The sequence below is a fragment of the Astatotilapia calliptera genome, chromosome 17 (genome assembly GCF_964374335.1).
Source record: "Astatotilapia calliptera chromosome 17, fAstCal68.1, whole genome shotgun sequence".
Taxonomy (NCBI): Eukaryota; Metazoa; Chordata; class Actinopteri; order Cichliformes; family Cichlidae; genus Astatotilapia; species Astatotilapia calliptera.
Genome location: NC_137438.1, coordinates 18,200,201 through 18,221,695, shown reverse-complemented (window position 1 = coordinate 18,221,695; position 21,495 = coordinate 18,200,201). Strand labels below are relative to the sequence as shown.

Below are 21,495 nucleotides of genomic sequence, written 5' to 3'. Positions count from 1 at the left end.
GTTGCTTGTCGGGCGAGAAGATGCTTCATGCAGTTTTACCTCCTGATGTTGGCAGCAGTTCTGGTTTAAAGACTGACACGGCGCTCAGCTTGATTTCTCCCGGGACTATTAAACTGGAATTATTCTCAGCACTCAGCCCGTCAGGAGGGCGGTGCTAGATGTTTGTGGAGGTGAAGCAGAAATAAAGACAACAGAGGAGCCGCTTGTTTCGTTTCCTTTTATTCTCCAATAAATGTCTTTACAAATGTTCTCAGATGATGACGGCATCTGGAAGGCCGAGCTGAAGGCCACACAAAGGACACTTGGAAAACGACAGTCTGTGTTTACAGAGAATAAACGCCGCGCTCTTCGGGGGAACATTCACTCCAAGTAGAAACTCTGCCGACACAATAAATAGTTTCCAGAGCAATAACACAAAAACACTCAGCAGACACACTCTAAGAGGAAATGTTACTGCAGGTATTTAATTTGTAAAACCAAATCGACTGGCCCGTTACTTAGAGCGCTCCCCAAAAACTGCTCAGGAAGTCACTCGTTCAGTCACTCGACAGATTCAAACCGTAAAACTGAAGCACTACGAGTCTAACAGCAGCGGCGGCGATGAACCGGAGGGAATGTAGGCGACGACCTGCTTCGATTGTTACGATTCAAAGAAATGATTCACAGTTTGACGACCAATTCGTTGTGATCAGACGAGGAAACGACGGGGGTGTGTGCATGTGTGTGTGGATAAACCGGCGCGATGAAGAGGTCAGTGATTCCACGTGGGAGGGGGCGGAGTCTGAGGATGACCACTGCTAAAACCACTGCGGAGTCTGCTAAAACCCTGGGGGAGGTGGGGCGGGGTCAGCTCAGGCTTTCTTCTCTTCAAGGATCTTGTGGAGCTCGTCGGCGTCCTCGGAGGTTTTGACCCGAATCAGCAGGGGGACGGGGGTGGTGGGGTTCTTGTCGTCAACGGGCGGATTTGGCACGCACACCACCATCACGTTATTCTTCCCCACCCGAGTGCATGGCATGGATGGCTGCACGATGATGTTCAGCAGGATGTTTCCTGGAGGAGGAGAGAACGTTATACAAGCAGAAGACCCGGCTTTAAAATTAATATTTATATTTGGTGACTTGAAGATTTCTAATTTTGTGTTTTGTGTTTATGTTATGCTAACACAGCTGTTTCGCTAGCAATCATGTAGCACATCATTATTTACCAGCTGGTCCAACAAACAAAAGTGAGCCTTATAGTGCGGAAAATACAGTACAAAGAAATATTTTATTAGTGTCCTTCAGCGATTCCTGTTGGTTAATCTGCAGATTATTTCTGAATCTGTGGATTTGATGTTTGATAAAAATGGAGGTTAAAAGCTGCACCAGTTCCAGATCTTCCAGCTGTTTGTGGAAGAAGTTTCACTTGCTCTCAATTTAAAGCTTTATCTTTGATATCGTTGATTAGCTGCAGTAATCCTGATCGAGTCCTTTCATGTCATCAAGGATTTGATCCGTTTTCATTGTTGAAGCAGCAGTGCTTGTATCTGACCAGCAGGTGGAGCAATCTGATCACAGTTCAGACCTCATGAAGAGGAAGCTGCTGAATGTGGATTATTTTTATGCTTTTAGGTGTTTTGGATGTTTCTGGGCCTAAAACCTGAAGCTCGACATATTAAATGTTTCACTGTTGTAGGTTTGATGCGGCTTATTACAATTATAAGTGAGCAGTTATTGGTTACACCACTTTAAATGATCTGTGTTATTTCAGATTACACTTTAAAGTCTATTTGTGTCCCCTTTGTTTTTGTTAGGACTAATCTGACACAGTGACCATCCTGACAAACATCACGCACGTTTGATTCTTTAAACCTGATCATCTCTGACATTAATGTGTTTGTTTGATTTAAAGAAAAAAATCTCAAGTTGGATTGAATATTGTGATGACATCAGATGTTTCATATAAAATCAATCTGTCGACGCGATGCTCTCACCCAGGTTGGTATCGGCTCGGATGATCATCTGAGTTTTCCCCTCGGTTGTCTTTTTGAGGTGCAGCGTTCCCACTCCTTTATCTTTGAACTCCGACTCTTTCTTATAGAACATTTTACACCTGGAAGCAGAGCAGACAAGAAATTAATAAATTACAAATCACTTATAATTAAATAAACAGGATTATTTTTAAAAAACAAAGTTCAGAGTCGATGGGACACTTTCAGGGTTTTTAGTGATGAAGATTTAAAGTCTGCTCTCTAAATCTTACTAAGATGGAGGAAGCTTACAGCAGGTTGGAGATTCCTCCATCAGCTGCAGGTCAAGTTCATTTCTCATTGTGTTCTTTTAAAACTTGCTGGAAGTTTGTATTTCATGACTACAATAGGATAACATAATGATCTGTCTGCTCCTCTCTGAGAGGAGGTGAACTCCGTGAGTGCAGGGAAAGGACAAACAGCCAGGGAGATGAGAAGCTGAACCAACAGCTGGAAGCTACAGAGCTACAGTTTCTCACTTTTTTCTAAGTCCTCTCCTTTTCCTCCATCTTTGTCTAAAAATGTGATCCAATCAGCTCCAGCTGGCTTCAAAAGCATTACTAAGCTCCTCCTCCTGATAACCTTCAAGATGCAGTGTGAAGTTAATTTTTATTAAATAATTTGACTGAAATTCATTTATTCTAACTTCACTTGTATTCACCACAGCTCTGAGTTCTGTGCACAACGCTGCTCCTGTTTCCTCCTTTTCAGATTGATTTCTATGTGAAGCTGAAGCTCGACCTGCAGCTTCAGGGTGAAACATTTCAGAAACTTACTTCTTGGAGTAGAAAGCATCGTCCTCTTTCACCTCTTTGACCTCCGGCTTGGGCGGGTCTTCCGACTCCTCGTCACCGTTTTCGTCTACAAAAAAAATATCAATAAAATTAAATAAAATATAAAAATTATATATATAAATATAAATCACATCATGTTTTTTCCTTTCATGTTGAATCTTTGTCTTTCAAACTGCTGATAAAATGAGCACTGATTAAGTTTTAACTGATTTATTTAAACTATTTAAAATCATTTTCAAATAATTTCCAAACTCATCCCATTTGATCTTCACAGTAAAAAATATGAGACAGAATCTCAGCTTTAAAACTTAGATATAACTTCATGTATTTGAGTGTTTTGCTGACCTGTGGGTTGAGCGTCCTCGGCTTTCGCCCCACTAAAGGACAGCGGAGCGGCTGATCCTGGAGCTCCGAACACTGAGGTCTGACTGGAGGAGGAGGAGGAGGACGAGAAGGAGAAGCTGGGGGGATTCGATTTGTTCCCTAAGGAACCCAGAACTGAGCTGTCCACCTTCTTGCCAAAGTTGAACGTGACTCCAGCAGGGATTGGAGCGGCGGCGGAGCTTTTCTCCCGTGTTGATTCGTCCGTTGTGTTTTTGGTGAAGGAGAACAAGGCAGCAGGAGTGGAGGTCGCTGAGCTGCTGCTGGAGGAAGATGAAGGAGGAGGAAGAACTGCGGCCGTGGCTGGCAGCGTCCCTCCATGCTTCTTCTTCTCTTCGGAGCCTCCTTCAGCTGATCCGCCGCCATACTGGCGCTCAATGCTGGCCAGGTGGCGCTCGTAGTCCCTGAAGATGGGGTTGAGGTCGCACAGCGGGTTGTCGTTCACGTGTTTGGTGATCCAGTCCCGCACTGAGCAGTTGAGCGCCGTGAGCTGCCGGCTGTACTCTTTATTGCTGCTGCTGGAGCTCTGACTCGCACTGGTGGTGGAGCCATTGGTCTGCTTGGTGGCAATATCAGTGGCGGGTTTAGCCGAGGATGGCCCGTTAAACGTCAGACCTTCGAGGAAGGAGAAAGTGTTAGTGATGGCATAGAAAGCTCAGCTTAGGAAGAAGGAAGCAGAATAAGAGAGTTACACGGGGCGATCGTGGCTCAAAGAGTTGGCAGTTCGTCTTGTAACCGGAAGGTTGCCGGTTCGAGCCCCGGCTCGGACGGTCGTGTCCTTGGGCAAGACACTTCACCTGCCGCCTACTGGTGCTGGCCAGAGGGGCCGATGGCGCGATATGGCAGCCTCGCTTCTGTCAGTCTGCAGCTGTGGCTACAACTGTAGCTGCCTCCACCAGTGTGTGAATGAATAGTGGAATTGTAAAGCACTATATAAATCCATCATTATTATTATTATTATTAAAACAAAGAGCCGGAAAATTTGGTTTTTTAAAATCGATCATAAAGATGAACTGCTGTGAGCATCCTGAACACATTTTACACCCACAAGAGATCAATAAACTCATCATGTCCATGTCTTAGCATTTTTAAAGCTTCTAAAAACTAATGAAGACATTTTAACACAAAAAGAAAGCTCATTTATGGATCACATTCAAAGGACGAACAGGAATCTGAGCTGAAACTATGGAATGGCACATAAAGAGGAAATAGTTTCCGATTAATAACTGATCGAGCTGATCAATGTTTTGCTCACCAGGTGCAGACGAGGACGCTGCAGGCGAGGCGAAACCTCCGAAGGAGGGCGTGCCGCTGTTCCCATTCGTCAGGCCGCCGAGGCCTTTGAAGCCTCCGCCATTCCCAAACCCGGAGAACGGAGTTGGAGTTGGAGCTGGAGCTGAGCTGCTGCTTGCCGCCGCGGTCAAGGAGAAGCCTTTAAAGCCTTTAAATGCTCCACTGCCCTCGTTCTGAAACAGGGAAACACTCAGATTACTTCATGATTATAATCAGACGCAACAGGTAAACAATGGTTTTCTCCTCGTACCTCGGTTCCAGTGTTTCTGCGTTTGGCCTTCTTGATTGCTCGATTCTTAAGCACATCTTCACTCGCCACTGAAAACGTCCCGGCCTGAAGGAGGACAAGAAAGTCAGACTCACATAATTCCAACTTCCTGAAGCCAGACTTAGAGTTTCAACATGGCCTCTTACCTCCTCGCCCTCCTCCTCCTGATCCCAGTTCCTGTCCGTGAGCTCCTTATCAGCGATCCTCTTCGCCATCCCACTGGCTCTGTAACAAAACATAAGATTTCAGTTTGTGTTCTCTTTCATTTTTTTTTCCAGGGTTTAGTGCGTCTTAACCAGCATTTTACAGAATTGAACTGAATAAGAAGTAGAAAAGATTCAGAACACAAAAACAAAACAGGATTATTATTGATAACTATTGATTAACCAGCTGGTGTAAATCAGATAACAGAGCTCAGTTTGTCTATTAGCACAATTACTCAATTTTATGGACAGTTTGTTACAATTACTATTTAATCTAAACTATTTTAGTTGACTTTTCTTGTTAATATCACTACTGTTAACATTTTTCTGCTCATCTTCTAGATCTGGCTCAATGCTCCAGAACAGAAATCTGTGGAAGAATCCACAGATGTCCAAAGTAGGGCTGCCACAAACGATTATTTTGATAGTCGACTAGTCACCGATTATTTTTGCGATTAGTCGACTAATCAGATCATCATCCATTGGACGTAAAACGTACAGCTTATTGCACCAGCAGCATCTGCTCTTATATAACTATCATTAGCTTACAGCTTTAAGTGTTTAAGGTATGTGCTAACTAAAAATAAAGACAAGATGATAGTTTGTTTCGGTGAAGTTTAATAAACTCCTTGCTATCTAAAATATAACAGGACACCGGAGTAGATTCTCCAGCATCTCACACTTCTGATAATCAGTTGTCTGCTTGACGTTTATTCAGCTGTGTAAAAACTATAACTTTAATCTCAGCCAAACAGATTTACTCAGGAACAAATAAAATACTAAAAAAAAAAAAAAAGCCAAACAACAACATTTTTAAGTTATCTAAGTGACTCATATGTTTAACCTGAGTAGCGAAAGACGGCGGTGGGTTTGAAAACGATTTGCCGGGAGTCTGGTGTTCTCACGGCTCTAGTTAGCCTAGCCCCCGGCTAGCTATCGAGCTAGTGGGTAATAGACGTCTCCGAAAACGTCAGAGCGCTTTTGAAAATATGCGGTGTCTTGATAAACTGAGCAGATATTTAAGGTTTCCACAGCTACATTCCTGCCTGAAAATATGTTAAACGTTTATTTTGTGACCCAGAAAGAATAATAAGAGTAATATTAAAACTAACTAGCTGCCGCCATTGTTGGAAACTGAGCTGGGCCGCGCTATGAATTCTGGGACACAGCTTCTTCTTCGGGGTTTAACGGCAGCTGGCATCCTTGTACATGCAGTGCTGCCATCTTCTGTTTCAATCCGTTATTACACTCTTAAATCCTACTACTATATTCCTGCATCTTTTGTGATCTTACAAAGCTTCAAACGACGCGTCGACTATTAAATCAGTCGTCGACGATTTTGATAGTCGACGTAATCGTGACTAGTCGACTAATCGTGGCAGCCCTAGTCCAAAGCTGCCCACAGACTGAACCTTAACTTACTGAACCTGAGCTTTTATCTCACCTACTTTCAGTATTACTTCACCTGAACACACCACTCTGCTTTTTCTCCAATAAAACACCTGATATTCAAGTGAACAGGCAACAGGTAACAACAGGTGTAAATCTGAGCTTTGGATGGCTATTCTGAACATTTAAAGGTTTCACCTCAAAATGTGAAACAATAAATTGAGCATTTTGCTAAAAGAAAGTAGTGCGTCAAATGATAAAAAGCTCCAAATTCTTTACAGCTTTTCGCCAAAAACCCAGCTTCATTTGGTGTTTAGTTATTAACGGAGGCCGATAATCACCGATTAATCGACTATAAACAGCTGTGGTGGAGCTGCTGTTCGAATATTCTGGATGGTGTAAAGGTTGAAACATACCTGTGAATTCCTAGTGCGGTCCAAGGAAAGCTGATGTTTAACTAAATCAAATGCACAGGGTTAAGCACTCCTGTCAGGCAGCCTTTATCCGGGTTAACCATCAACTAGCCTGATTCGGTTAGCGCTTCTTTCCGGGTATAATCAATCACCTGTGTACCTGAGCCGAGAGATTTTCTAACAAACGTTTTACTCAGATTTCCGATTACTGAAAAACTGGCTCCTGATAAAGTGGCCTACCATTACCGGAGCACACACCGAGGCCACCTGGCCTGTCCACTCCGGTGTCTAACATCATGTTCTGGCTGTTAGCCGCGGAACTAAACAAGCAAGCTAACCGGGCCGCTCACAAGCAGCTAATGTTAGCCAGCAGGCTAATGGCACGAGCTCCTCTCGTTTCCGGCGTTTAATGATTTTTTGTTAACAGGTAAATGTGACGCACCTTGTCTGTAACGTAAAGTCCGGTCTCTGCCTCCGCGCGGCTCTGACAGCTCCAGGTAACGTCTGGCTGAACACCTTAACAGGTAACACCGCTCTGTGTTTTTGAACAAACCTCCTTACGCCGCCATTTTACAGAGCGGGTTTGCGCGGCCCATTTTTCACGCATGCGCACCACAAAGCGGCCTTTAGTCTGGGAATTGTAGTCCATATGTTTTTAAAAACGATAATAAAAGGTTAAAAAACGCAAAGGTAAATGCATACTACGCACATAAATTATATTAAATATTAAATATGTCACCGGTGATTATTTAACTTTATATGCAGGGTGAAGGGTCTTGCTTAATGGTCACAAGCCCTAGTGACTTTCAATCTGTGGTCCAGTGGCCAAGCTCTGCACCACCACTGCTCCGAAGGGGCAGCTCTGCACAGGTAAAACATGCAGGGTTAGTTCAAAATAGCTCCCCTCCGACAGCCAAACCCATCTGTTCTCTGATTCGATTGTTACATTTGTGCTTGACATGACATTGACCAATCAGATGAAAGGAAGAAAAATAGGGTCAGAATTCGTACTTGCAACTTGCAGAGATTCACACGTTTTTTTTGGCTAAGTCCACACACAAATCTTTTTTACGCACACACAAATTCTTTTCACAAATACAAATCCTGATTTACAAGTACAAAATATTTATGACCACATTTTGAGCCCATACACATGCTCAGCATCATATCCAGAGGTTGTCTTCTGAAAATGGATGTACGAGTGCTGCCAGCATTATTACAGAGGTTGGAGGCATGGAGAGTCAGCCTGTCAGTGCTCAGACCAAATGCCGCACACTGCATCACATGGCTGTCGTCCCAGAAGGAAGCCCACAAACAGTTTGCTGAAGACAAGCAGACTACGGACATGGATTACCTGTGGTCTGATGAGACCAAGATAAACTTACTTGGTTCAGATGGTGTCAAGGGTGTGTGGTGGAAACCAGTACAAAGAGAGTGTGTCTTGTCTACTGTCAAGCATGGTGGTGTGATGTCATTGTTTGGGGCTGCATGAGTGCTGCTGGCACTGAGGAGCTACAGTTAATTGAGGGAACCATGAATGTCAACATGTACGGTGACATACTGAAGCAGAGCATGATCCCCTCCCTTCAGAAACTGGGCCACGGGACAGTATTCCAACATGATGATAACCCCAAACACAGCTCCAAAAAGACCAGTGCCTTGCTAAATAAACTGAGGGTAAAGGTACTTGACTGGCCAAGCATGTCTCCAGACTTAAACCCTATTGAGCATCTGTGGGGCATGTTCAAATGGAAGGTGGAAGAGCGCAAGGTCTCTAACATCCACCAGCTCCATGATGTCATCATGGAGGAGTGGAAGAGGACTCCAGTGGCAGCCTCTGAAGATGTAGTGAACTCCAGTGGTTGCCACACAAAATATTGACACTTTGGCCACAGTTTGGACATTTTCACTTAGGGGTGTACTCACTTTTGTTGGCAGCAGTTTTGATATTTATGGCTGTATGTTGAGTTGTTTTGAGGTGACAGCAAATTTACACTGTTATACAAGCTGTACACTGACTACTTTACATTGTATCAAAGTGTCATATCTTCAATGTTGTCCCATGAAAAGATAGAATAACATATTTACAAAAATGTGAGGGGTGTACTCCTTTTTGTGAGATACTGTATATGCCAGCTGCTGACTCCATATGTTCCTTCAGTGTTGCTCCTGGCAGTCTCAAAAACCTGGCTGAAAAACAAGGACAATTAAGCTTTTTCAGTTATCACCCCCAATTTAACCTCCATGCTGCCTTTAAAAAATAAAATAAATAATAACAATTGAAATATTGTTGTTTCATTGATTTGTTACTGATAGTTTTGTGAGCTAAATCTCAGTTCACTGTAGGTTTCTTAAACATTAGAAACGCCTGTCAGTGTTTCTGATGTTTGATTCAGTGTTTGTTATAATCAGGCTTCAGCAACAGCAGCAGCTGTAACATTCATTTAAATTTGAATGAATAAAAAAGCAAACAAAACAATGTGCCGTGTAAGTTTTTTTTCTTCATGTTTTTCATGTTTATGTGGAAGTTGCAGAGAACTGACAGCCTGCTGTGCAGTGAATCCACCTGCTGGACAAAAGTCAAACTGCAGTGAAAACATTAGAGGACTGTTCAAAGGGTCATTTTGTAGATCTTACAGCAACACTTTATGCCAGGAAGGACATTTAGGGTAAAAACTCTCCCCAGTCATGGATGTTGGTCTGTTAAAAAGAGGGTAGACAAAAGAAGCTCAGATCAGCTGATTATTTCATGCAGGCAGAGGTCAGTCATGCTCTGTGGTTGCAGAAAACTGAAGACCTGGTTTGAGATGTTGAGGCACAACTGTAACCCGTGGAGAGCTGTTTGTTCAGCCACTGGAGTGCATCGGTCACACAGCGACATCTCTGCACATGTTATTCGACTCTAACTGAACAAAGTGATCAAATATCAGAGTTAATGTAAAACAAATCGTCTCCATCAGTCTCACAGCTCTCTCCTCCTTGTTTCAGTCTTTACTGTTGGACAGCTGCTGATTCTGCTCTCTGACTTTGATGGCGTCTCTCTGCTTCACCGATCCTCTGAAGTTTGAATTATTTTCATGGAGTAAAAGTCACAGTTATAGATATCTAACCACTCAGATATGCCTCATTACAAACTACACGAGCATGACCCTGAAATCTGCATCACAGCTGACCTGAGTGATGTGCAGCAGGACACAAACAGTATTTACTGTCACATCTCTTAAAGTCACAGTAACTGTGTCAATCATCATTAATCCATCCTCCATCTTTCTGTCTGAAATATGTCACAAAACTCGACTTTTAGAGTTGTTGTTTCAGCCTTAAAGATAATCTCTGTGACTCTTTCCAGTCACAAACTTATTTTTATGATTCTTCTGATGGTACAAAAATACAGAAAGACACTCATTTTGTTTTCTTCCTGCTGCTCTGTGACTGTAAGACTAAGTCTGAACTCACAGAGTATTTTCAGCAGAGCAGCTTAAGTGAGAAGAAAACTGAAAGTATTATTAGAACGTAGTCGTACAACCGGCATTCACAGGAGGTTGTATGACTACATTCCATAACTGGTAAACTGCACCTTAAAATCCATGTCTGTCCACTTATAACATTTATGGCGAAAACTGTTACTTCATCAGTGAGTGAACCTTTGCGTTGGATTTATATCATGGTGTCTAAAGCTGAAAGTATACAGTGCTTTCTCATTGAGGATTTTCTCATTAATAGTTATTGGCGACTGTCAAGCCTTTGAGTCGCCGAGCAGCTGAATAGGGGGATAATGTTGACGCGTTACTCAAAGTTCCAATTTAAAAACTCCTTTATTTGTTATCCAAATCCTTAAAATCCATAGAAAAAACAGTGATCAAAACATTCCAGGCTTGAGCGGTCAGCAAAAGTCAACTTCCACCATCACCCACTCGTTCAGGAAATTCCCTCGGGCTGTGAACAGGAGATATAGCAATCACTACTACTATTATCAACACCACGTGACCCAAAGCTACGCCTATCCTCGACAATAGTGGTTCATATTTACTGTGTATGACTCTTAACTCATTCACTGCAATTGACGGCTATAGACATCAATGGCAGTGAATGAGTTAATACTGTAGCTCCTGTGAAAAAGAGAGCCTTACGTACGTGGCTTATATAACTCTCTAACGTGCAGCTTAGAGCAGATAACCCGTAAGCTCGAGAGGAAATGTTGTTTCACCACTGAAAACAGGAAGTTTTTAAAGAAGACTAGAAAGAGAGAGCATATTTCTCCTATACTCGCTTCTCTTCATTGGCTCCATGTTAAATCCGGAATTTAAAATGCTCCTTTTTTTTTTAATTTTACCTCCTGTTTTTGTTTCTTTCGGCTCTTTATGATCGTCTGGGGTCGATTAGTCCTCCTTCCTTTGTTACCTTCACTTTTCCCTGACCAAAACAGAGAACATCACATTACAGCAGTCTGTAATTTGTTTCTGTGTTTGTTTCTAATGCACCAGTTAATAATAATCCTTCTTTATCTGATACTGGGCCTCGGATCACCTCCATTCTCTTTGATTGGGCAGGTTCTGGAAGCCTGCTGAGGAGCACCCAATGTTTATGAGCTGGATGTGCTGAAGCAGAGGAAACCTGTGAGGAGTCAACATCAGCCAAGCTGTGTGCTCAATGATTCATCTTAGACGTGCATTCTGGGTAAATTTTGAAGGCTCACATTGTTGAATTAATGGCTGCTCAGAACAGTACAGAGAATATTAAAGGTCTTCTTTAAGCTGCGCTTAAATTCTAGGACCATCTTCTTTCGGGGTCAGCTGGTTGTGGAAGGTCAGTGATTTTTCTGTGGAACGACTCACATATGACAGAAAATAAGGAGAAGCAGGAAATGTCCACTGAGCGTTAAACATGTTTATAAAACAATCCTGTGATTTGACTTCAGACTAACTTTCAGCCTCAGAGATGGAAGACGAGCGTGGCTCCATCTGCATGAGGTAAATGAGCTCTGCTGTCGTGATTTCAGCATCGTACTTGCAGCTTCTTGCTTCAGCTAAACACTGATTTATGCTTCAGCTTCGTCTCAGCAGTGCTGTGAAAAAGGTGGAGAGAAAACCTCATGGCTACGTGCAGAGACACGAGGGATCGGGGGTAAAACGGTAGAGTTGGGCAGCAGATGGCTCATCTCCAAGCTTCCAGCATCCCGCCCGGCCTGCCAAATAGGAACAGGTGCTGGAGAAAGAAGGAAGTGAGCTGTGGGCCTGGTGGGCAGCGGGAGACCCCTGACCAGCTGGCGAGGAGAAAATGGAAAAAGCTGGCAGCAGAAAAAAGAGAAAACCTGTTTAATGCGGAAGGCGCCAGCATGCAGGCCCACAGAGGTTCTTTAAGCCTTTTAAATAAAACACACAGAGCTGACACTTCACACCGACCGAGAGCAGATTTTAAATCCTGCTTCTATTTACCAACATCTCATCGGCTCACTCTTTACGAATGAAAAAACAACTAATGATCCAGACTGACAGGATCTTCATAAAAATCATTTTTAAAAACATTTGGAGAAAGTCAGCTGCAGCAAGAAGACTGTTCAGAATAAGAATAAGAAGCAGTTTCAGTTTTCATGTGTCTGTATAATAACTGAGTGCAGGCTGGAAACAGTCAGTGCGACATTCAGCACCTGTATGTTTAAATAATAATGAGCTTGGGAGTCTCACAGTCCAGTTTAAGGTCAAAGTGCAGTGGACGTATGCCACTATGTAAAACAGGTCTGATGTTCCTGCTGTAGTCTGTTCTGTTTTAATGTGTCTCTACTAAACAACAAGATAAAACATGATTTATCTATAATTGTACGTTGAAATCAGGCTCATTTTCTCGCAGAGGTCAATACGATCAGATCGAACAGATTTTAGAACCTGAGACGTCGCCCTCTGCTGGACATTAGAAAGAATGCAGGTTAAAGAAACTCATGTTTAGACTGCGTCCATCTTTTATATAAATTCACTGCATGTGAGGCATCGACTCAGCTAAAATTACTTTGGGCTGCGACTGTAATTAAAAACAAGAAACATATGACGTCATAGTCATGTGACAGAGAGCAGCAGGTGTTTGCAAGGGTAAAAGGAAATGTAAATATCACATCCAGTATTTTATTTTCAAGATCATTTCCCACGGCTGTGACGTTTCAGGCATTTTGTGCAAATTAAAGAAAAGAAAAAGAGCAGAACTGAACCTCTGAAACATTTATTATAAACACCATAAAAGTCTAAAACTACAGAAACATGAATGAATTCTGCTTCTCTCCGTTTCATGTCAGTAAAATGTGTGACTGCTGAGCGGGTCTGCACACTTGGCTGCTGTAACACGAGCTGCTGCCTCCTGCTGTGCGCGGTGGGTCACTGCGAGTCGGGCCGGGCCCTCGCCACTCAGCGGGGTCTGGTTTTTGGGGATTCATTCAGTCAAGCGGCGAATCAAAGGCGTCGCCTCCTCCCAGAAAGCTGATGCGCTGCTGATCAGCAGAGATGCGGAACATCAGAGAGCTCGGGAGGGCTGAAATAAATAACCAACAAAAGTCCAGCAACAACGTGGATTTAACATCATTCACTCATTTGCTCATGTGTTCATTACACTCAATTATTGTCATGCAGTCACACCACCGTAAAGTCATTTGTTAAATTTATTGTATATAGTTAATATATATAGTTATATATAGTTAATATCACTACATATCCTATATTTCTTCACTAGCTCATTTATTCCACAGATGTAATCACACATGGTTTCATTTCCTTTATGTTCGTTAATTTCACAGGTTATTCATATTTATTTTTCATTTGTTGTTTTTTCTGCAGATAAAGAGTTCCTGATAAATCCATCCTTTTGCTGACTTCAGTATTTCAGTGATTCATTCACACTTTCATGTGTTCACTGAGTTGTTCTGAGTAATCGGTATATTTAGTGTCTCATGTGCCCTTATGTTTACTTCTTTATGAGGAGAATATCAGAACTGAAATGCGTGGAGCTAAAATTGAGTGTTTTCTGAATGGACTCTGGTGCAGCTGTCAGGTTGACGCTTTGACTCCGTTTCTTTAATAATCTCATCGCAGCAGACCTGCCCTCACATTCCCGCCTCTAATTAATTTCATTTGATTAAATCGTTAAGATCTCACAGTCATTTTGTTCAGTGCTCACAGTTTTTCATGCGTCTACGCTCTAATCGCCAGTTCAGCACACAGATCTACGTGTCAATTAGGCTTTTGCAAATGGAGCTCTAATTAGGTTGAATTAATTGCCCTGCAATGTGGACAGCAATTAGTACAGTGACAAATTAAAGGGAAGCAGCATGTTTCTTAATGATCCCGATGCAGCATAAACTCAGCCAATTTTTCAACATTTCTAAACACCTTGCTGGCATCCTAACAGCCCTGGTGGGGAAGACCCCACATCACATCAAAAAATGGAAAAAAATGGAAGAATGGAAACCTAAACATTGAAGTTTACCAGAAGCCCACAAAAGGACCAGTACATCCTCTTTGACTCCCAACAGAACTCTACAACACCGGGCAGAAAAATGTTCCCTCTAAGCCTGAAGGGAAAAAGAGGGAACACACACATGTAAAGGAAGCACTTAAAACATGTGGTTATCCTAATTGGGCTTTTGTCAAATCAGCAAAGATGCACAGAAAAAAAGTCTGACACCATCTAGGGAGGATCAGAAAGACAAATGCAACAACACTGTTATCTCCTATGTAGGCGGTGTTTCAGAAAAATTCAGGAGAGTCTTCTTCAAGCATGACATCCCAGTGTACTTCAGACCCAGCAACACACTCAGACAAAAACTGATTCGTCCCAAAGACAAAACTCCTAAACACAAACTTAGCAATGTCGTTAATGCTGTACAGTGCAGCGAGGAATGCCCAGACCTCTACATTGGAGAGACCAAACAGCCACTTCACAAGCGCATGGCACAACACAGAAGAGCCACCTCCACAGGACAAGACTCAGCAGTCCATCTGCATCTTAAGGATGAAGGTCACTCTTTCGAGGATGCCAATGTTCACATTTTGGACAGAGAGGACAGATGGTTTGAAAGAGGAGTGAAAGAAGCCATCTATGTCCACTGTGAGCGACCATCTTTGAACAGAGGCGGTGGCTTACGACCCCTTCCCAGTCGTCTTAACGCCCACTCACATCCTGGGCCGTTTGACCTCAGTAAATCAAATGATAGGGTGGGGCTAGGTTTCACAGTGGGTTCACCCAAAGCCTTGGCTGATTGTGACCCACACCCGTTTTCACACCTTGGCTCATGTGATTAGGTAGAGGATCAATAGGAGGTTCACGACCTCCTTGGGGGACACTCCCATAGGGCTTAAATCTGGGACTCTCCACCATTTGACCTTAGAACTGAAGAAGCTTCTCGGATGAGAGGTGAAACGTCTTCAAGCAACTTAAAGAAGTCCAGACGCTTTTCTTTCCAAGCTCCTTAGACTATGATAACCTGGATGACTGAGAACCTTCACAGACATATCAAAAAGGAAAATAGATTTAATTTTCTCAGATCCGTATATGGATGTGGATATTTACTTTTGCTGGTTTTCAATGAGAGGAACACTCAACATTTACATTTTTCAACAAGTTGCAGAACTTTCAGAGAGAAACAACAAAACCTTTTTGCTACAGCTGCGACTAACAGCATGAAATCATTTCTGCAACAAATAAAACTAGAGCAACTTCTGGCCGGACAGGGACAAATAATCGGCCCTGGCTTTTTCGGTCAATGCAGCTCATCATGATCAAAAATAAATCTCTCCCTTCCTAATTATGTCCATCCATCTGTCTTCTTACCACGTTAATTTCAGCGTGGTAGCTGGTTGTTACTGGTACTGTCCACTGTGCAGGAGATTCGATAGCTAACATGTCAGTTAATTTGCCAATTTTGCTGAATTTACTTTTAGTTTCTTTTTCTGTCTTACATTTTCAGCTCTGCCTTTAAGTCATTTCTTCTGCACTAAACTACTGCTCTCAGTGCATGTAGGGCCAGTGCAGCCCCTCAACTGACCCATCCGCCCAAAAGTGGGTTGGTTCACCGGGACCATGCTAGATTACCAGTCCGGCCCTGCTTCTGCAAACAAATACTGCAACCCGGACCAATAAACTAGGTCATCCTTAGTTTAAGCAGTTTTTGCCGCAGGACTTGCTGTATACAGTTATAGGTGTTGTTATAATATTATTGTTTTTAGTTGCAATTGTTGCTGCAGGTAAGTTGTTGTGTTGAGCTGCAGGTGTTTAATCACAGCAGTTGGATTGGCTGCTGTGTTGTTGCTGCTGAGTTTCACAAGTTTTTTTGTTTGTTTGTTTGTTTCAGGTCTTGCTGCAGTTGTGCTCAGTTGCAGAATTTGCTGTGTTTAATTGCACAACACTGCTGGACCGTGTCATCTAAACCGTCTGCTGCTTCGTCTTCGGTTCTTCGTCTCTGGTTGCTCCTCCCCGCTGTTGCCGCTGTGGATCAGAGCTCATAACCGACTGTGGGCTGATGTTGCACCTGGGGAAATATCTGTGTGATGAATGAATCTGCCCGTCGGCCTCTTCAGAACGGCTGATTAGAAACTGTCTTTCGGCCTTAATATTAAGTGGCTCAGCAAACACTGGAGGGACTTTAGAACAATCAGACTAAGATGATTGAATTATGCTGATTAATAATTCATTCCTATTAAACCCTCAAATTTAGAACAAGCTGCTGCCAAAGAGCTGCACAGTGTGGCTCGGAGGTTCCAGGGTAATGTGTTAGTTTGATTCTGCTCCGACCAAGCAACAAAAGTATAAAGCAGCAGCTACACAAAGCTTAATAAACCCTCCGAGACATCAGATTACTTACTGTTTGAAAAGTAGTTTGAAATGAACTCATCACTTAAACCTGCACTCCCTCTCATTACCAGCAGGGGGCTATTCCTCGGAAGTCTGATTGATAAGAAATCTATGAAGAAATGAACCTGCTGGTCCTCGAACTCTGGAAACTCTTCCCTGATGAGTTTATGGTGTTGAACATGAGTGAAAAACACCATAGTGATGCTTATGTCACCATCGACCTGTCAGTCAAAGAGGTCACACCCCAAATACTGCAAATTTATTAAAATATTCTCCTCTATACAGTTGTTATATTTGTCTCTGACTCCTGAAATGAACCCCAGATAACTGTTAGTTATCTTCTTCTCCAGTATACAGTGGGGCAAAAAAGTATTTAGTCAGCCACCGATTGTGCAAGTTCCCCCACTTAAAATGATGACAGAGGTCAGTAATTTGCACCAGAGGTACACTTCAACTGTGAGAGACAGAATGTGAAAAAAAAAATCCATGAATCCACATGGTAGGATTTGTAAAGAATTTATTCGTAAATCAGGGTGGAAAATAAGTATTTGGTCACCTCAAACAAGGAAAATCTCTGGCTCTCACAGACCTGTAACGTCTTCTGTAAGAAGATTTTCTGTCCCCCACTCGTTACCTGTATGAATGGCACCTGTTTGAACTCATCATCTGTATAAAAGACACCTGTCCACAGCCTCAAACAGTCAGACTCCAAACTCCGCCATGGCCAAGACCAAAGAGCTTCCGAAGGACACCAGGAAAAGTATTGTAGACCTGCACCAGACTGGGAAGAGTGAATCTACAATAGGCAAGCAGCTTGGTGTGAAAAAATCAACTGTGGGAGCAATCATCAGAAAATGGAAGACATACAAGACCACTGATAATCTCCCTCGATCTGGGGCTCCACGCAAGATCTCATCCCGTGGGGTCAAAATGATCATGAGAACGGTGAGCAAAGATCCCAGAACCACACGGGGGGACCTGGTGAATGACCTGCAGAGAGCTGGGACCAAAGTAACAAAGGTCACCATCAGTAACACACTACAACGGCAGGGAATCAAATCCCGCAGTGCCAGACGTGTTCCGCTGCTGAAGCCAGTGCATGTCCAGGCCCGTCTGAAGTTTGCCAGAGAGCACATGGATGATACAGCAGAGGATTGGGAGAATGTCATGTGGTCAGATGAAACCAAAGTAGAACTTTTTGGTATAAACTCAACTCGTCGTGTTTGGAGGAAGAAGAATACTGAGTTGCATCCCAAGAACACCATACCTACTGTGAAGCATGGGGGTGGAAACATCATGCTATGGGGCTGTTTTTCTGCCAAGGGGACAGGACGACTGATCCGTGTTAAGGACAGAATGAATGGGGCCATGTATCGTGAGATTTTGAGCCAAAACCTCCTTCCATCAGTGAGAACTTTGAAGATGAAACGAGGCTGGGTCTTCCAACATGACAATGATCCAAAACACACCGCCCGGGCAACAAAGGAGTGGCTCTGTAAGAAGCATTTGAAAGTCCTGGAGTGGCCTAGCCAGTCTCCAGACCTCAACCCCATAGAAAATCTGTGGCGGGAGTTGAAAGTCCGTGTTGCTCGGCGACAGCCCCAAAACATCACTGCTCTCGAGAAGATCTGCATGGAGGAATGGGCCAAAATACCAGCTACTGTGTGTGCAAACCTGGTAAAGACCTATAGTAAACGTTTGACCTCTGTTATTGCCAACAAAGGTTATGTTACAAAGTATTGAGTTGTATTTTTGTTATTGACCAAATACTTATTTTCCACCCTGATTTACCAATAAATTCTTTACAAATCCTACCATGTGGATTCATGGATTTTTTTTTTTTTTTTTTTTTTTCACATTCTGTCTCTCACAGTTGAAGTGTACCTCTGGTGCAAATTACTGACCTCTGTCATCATTTTAGGTGGGGGAACTTGCACAATCGGTGGCTGACTAAATACTTTTTTGCCCCACTGTAGCTGCACTCTCTTCTGGTTCCTCGCTTTAACTTTGTCCGATCTTTTGTCTGTAACCAAAGTTAACGCCGTTGTTATGAAGGGGGAAATTATCCACAGAGGCCAAAATACCCACCATTAATTTGCATCTTATTACAACATTTCTTGAACTTTGGTTCAAATCTACATTTAGACAAAAACATTTTAACATGTGGTGTATATTAAAAAACCAATGATTAGTCTAACAGTACCATTAGAAACACTCTTTCTGGTGTTGTTCCTGATGTTAAACATGAGCCTGTGGAGCCCCTCTGAGCCGCTAACGAGCTGCCTCTTCTTTGATGCTCATTTACATTTCTCTCTGAGAATGTTTTTTTTTTTTTTTTTTTTTTTAAAAAAAGCTCCAAAACAATAAAAGCAGAAACAGGAGACATCAGTTTCTGAAAACACTGCACAGAAACACACTGACTCATCATCATGTCACCACATTATCCCTGCATGACAACTTCCAGTTCAACAAAACCCCGTCTTCTCGTTGCAGCTGAGTTATTCCTGTTTAAATGTGTTGAATGGTGTTTGAGCGTCTCGGCTGGTAATGAAACACCTCGTGGGGAGCTCGTGTTTGTTTATCTCTGCTGAAGTAAAAGGAAGGCTTTGAGTGAAAGAAGTGGGTCACAGCCTGAGCACAGCGGCGTGAAATTCAGAGACGTTTGGAGCGACTTCACCTCTGCACCGAGAGCCGAGCGGCAGGACGTACTCAGACTGCTTTCCTTTCACAATAAACCTCCTGTTAACTTACCACAGCATGCTGATGCAGAGAACACTCATGCTGCACTTCAGAGAGAGCTGCTGCTTTTCAGATGCAGTCAAGTCAATTTATTTATGAGCACGTATAAAACAGCAATCATGGCCACACTAACTGGGTAACCTATGTGGTGCCTGTGTTGGCGCAGTGCCATTTTAAATGAGGTGGTAAGTGGATGCTTCGCATCACTCAATATTATTTGCTTTGCTCCACATGGTCCCTATAAATGCTTTCTAAGCTTAATAGCAACTTACTATTACTGCCATTGTTCACTATTCACATGGATCTTTTAAACACCAAGCTGTGGAAGTGAGCTTGAGGTTTTGCAACAGGAACTTTCAAACCAGTGGTTGACATCGCCACAGCTTTGTTTTATGCGATGTTGGGTCTCAGAGGCCTGTCCGAGGTGTACAACCAAGTGTGATAACCTGTTAAATTGAAATTTTAGCCCACCTCTCAGTATTCTTATTAATATATAATTTTTCATATTCGTACACCTGCCACAATGAGCCAGTTTTTCAACAGTGCTCGTGGCATTTATCTCTGTCCTCTGAGAGAAGGCACTGTGGCGCCAATAAACACAGAAACAGATCTGATTTTGATGACAGTCACTGGGCTGATGTTGACCTCTCACTGCTCTGTTTTCAGCCACTAATCATCTTTGTTTTCATCTTTCTTTCTGTTCCATTGCTTATTCTCATGTTGCTTATGTTTTCTTCAGGTTTTACGGTCTTCCTGTTTTTTGGCCCTCGCCTCATTTGGTCATGGTTCGGCCATCAGAAACACGAAGTGGACCCAAGAGCAGATTCAGAACAGAGACTTGATTGTGTGAACTGAGTGCTTTATTTACAAAATGACCCTGTGAAAGGCAACGTGAAAGCATGAACTAAAGCTCTGAGCAGGACTATGAATACTTAACATGAGCTATGAACTAGACTTTGAACCAGGCTTTGGGTAGTTAACATGAACTATGATATTCTAGACCGAGATTAACTAAATACAATATACATGGACAGGGAGGCTCCAGCCTAGGCCGACTGGATACAGGTGCTCGAGCATGTCAAACAAACTGTGGTTCAAGAGCTTGTGGTCTATGGCACTGAAACCAAGGGAGAGGAGAAACAGGGTGGTTCTGAGGATTGAATGAATACACATCCAGTAAAAAGTCTTAACGTCTTACTTTGTATGCAGGTGAAGTGATGCAGGATGGGGAGGACGTGAGGTAGAGGCCTGGGTGAGTCCAATCGAGAATTTTCCCAGGTTTTCAAAACAGAGGAGCAGGGAGGCAGGCAGGCAGGTGAGGCAGGAGAGCAGGCAAAGAAATGTTACTGGCTGTGAGTGAGCAGAGGAGACCAGCAACCAGGCGTGAGAGGTTATTGCAGGGTTGGGTGTGGATTTTTCGTGATCCGACTGAGACGACAAGAGGAAAAGGGTAAGTACAAGCACTATGGAAAAACACAAGGTTAGCAGACAATCTGGCAAAGGCTGGTCTTAAACACAACTGGTCTGATTAGCTCCAGGTGTGACTCCTGGGAGGGGCGATGAAGGCTCCACTCAGAGGAGGAGAGCAGGCACTGTGGAAAAATTACTGTGACTCACCCAGACCATGACACATTATGCATGACACATCCTTCAGAGGCCGCATTTGAAGGTGGATTGCGTCACAGCCAGGTGATGAAGGCTGTCCAAATTCGAAGGCTCCTCCAAATGCAGCCCACAATTGCGTTCATTTCCCCGAATTTGAAGGATGGATCGGGTGTATCCTTCCCATGGCCCAACCTATCCCAGAATTCATAGCACGGCGAGCCAATTCCAGTTTCCAACAATGGCAACAGCTACTTAGTTTTAATATTACTCTTATTACTCCTTCTGGGTCACAAAACAAACTTTTAACATATTTTCAGGCCAGAATGCAGGTGTGTAAACTTCAAATATCTGCTCAGTTTATCAAGAGATCACATATTTGCTAAAGTGCTCTGACGTTTTCAGAGATGTCTGTTACCCACCAGCTTCAGAGGTAGCCGGGGGGTCAAGGCTCACTAGAGCTGGCGAGAACACCGGACCCCCTTTATATATTTAGAAACCCCCCACAGTTTTTAGCTGCTCAGGTTAAACATGATCTATAAGTCACTTGGATAACTTAAAAATGTTATTGTT

At 43.0% G+C, this 21,495-nt stretch overlaps 1 protein-coding gene and 2 long non-coding RNA genes across 4 annotated transcripts; 1 reads left to right on the top strand and 2 right to left on the bottom strand.

Annotated features, from left to right (window-relative positions):
* Window positions 1–203: 203 nt before the first annotated feature.
* Window positions 204–7,361, bottom strand: nup50 (nucleoporin 50). 2 transcript variants are annotated; one of them, XM_026146637.2, is made up of 8 exons: window positions 7,193–7,361; window positions 4,892–4,970; window positions 4,728–4,811; window positions 4,440–4,650; window positions 3,149–3,799; window positions 2,786–2,870; window positions 1,974–2,092; window positions 204–1,051 (listed from the first exon to the last, which is right to left on the bottom strand). In XM_026146637.2, exons 2-8 carry the CDS (start codon window positions 4,958–4,960, stop codon window positions 852–854), a joined length of 1,419 nt encoding a protein of 472 aa, XP_026002422.2. In that variant the 5' UTR covers window positions 4,961–4,970; window positions 7,193–7,361; the 3' UTR covers window positions 204–851. The 2 variants fall into 2 exon arrangements, with proteins under 2 accessions (XP_026002422.2, XP_026002423.2); XM_026146638.2 differs by lacking the exon at window positions 7,193–7,361 and adding an exon at window positions 6,754–7,067.
* A 3,530-nt stretch (window positions 7,362–10,891) lies between these two features.
* On the top strand, window positions 10,892–12,564 carry LOC145421558 (uncharacterized). Its single transcript, XR_013902944.1, has 3 exons — window positions 10,892–11,556; window positions 11,669–11,720; window positions 11,800–12,564. It is a non-coding gene; the product is annotated as an uncharacterized LOC145421558 (long non-coding RNA).
* Window positions 12,565–12,944: 380 nt separating this feature from the next.
* On the bottom strand, window positions 12,945–21,077 carry LOC145421555 (uncharacterized). Its single transcript, XR_013902941.1, has 2 exons — window positions 20,519–21,077; window positions 12,945–13,266 (listed from the first exon to the last, which is right to left on the bottom strand). It is a non-coding gene; the product is annotated as an uncharacterized LOC145421555 (long non-coding RNA).
* Window positions 21,078–21,495: the final 418 nt, after the last annotated feature.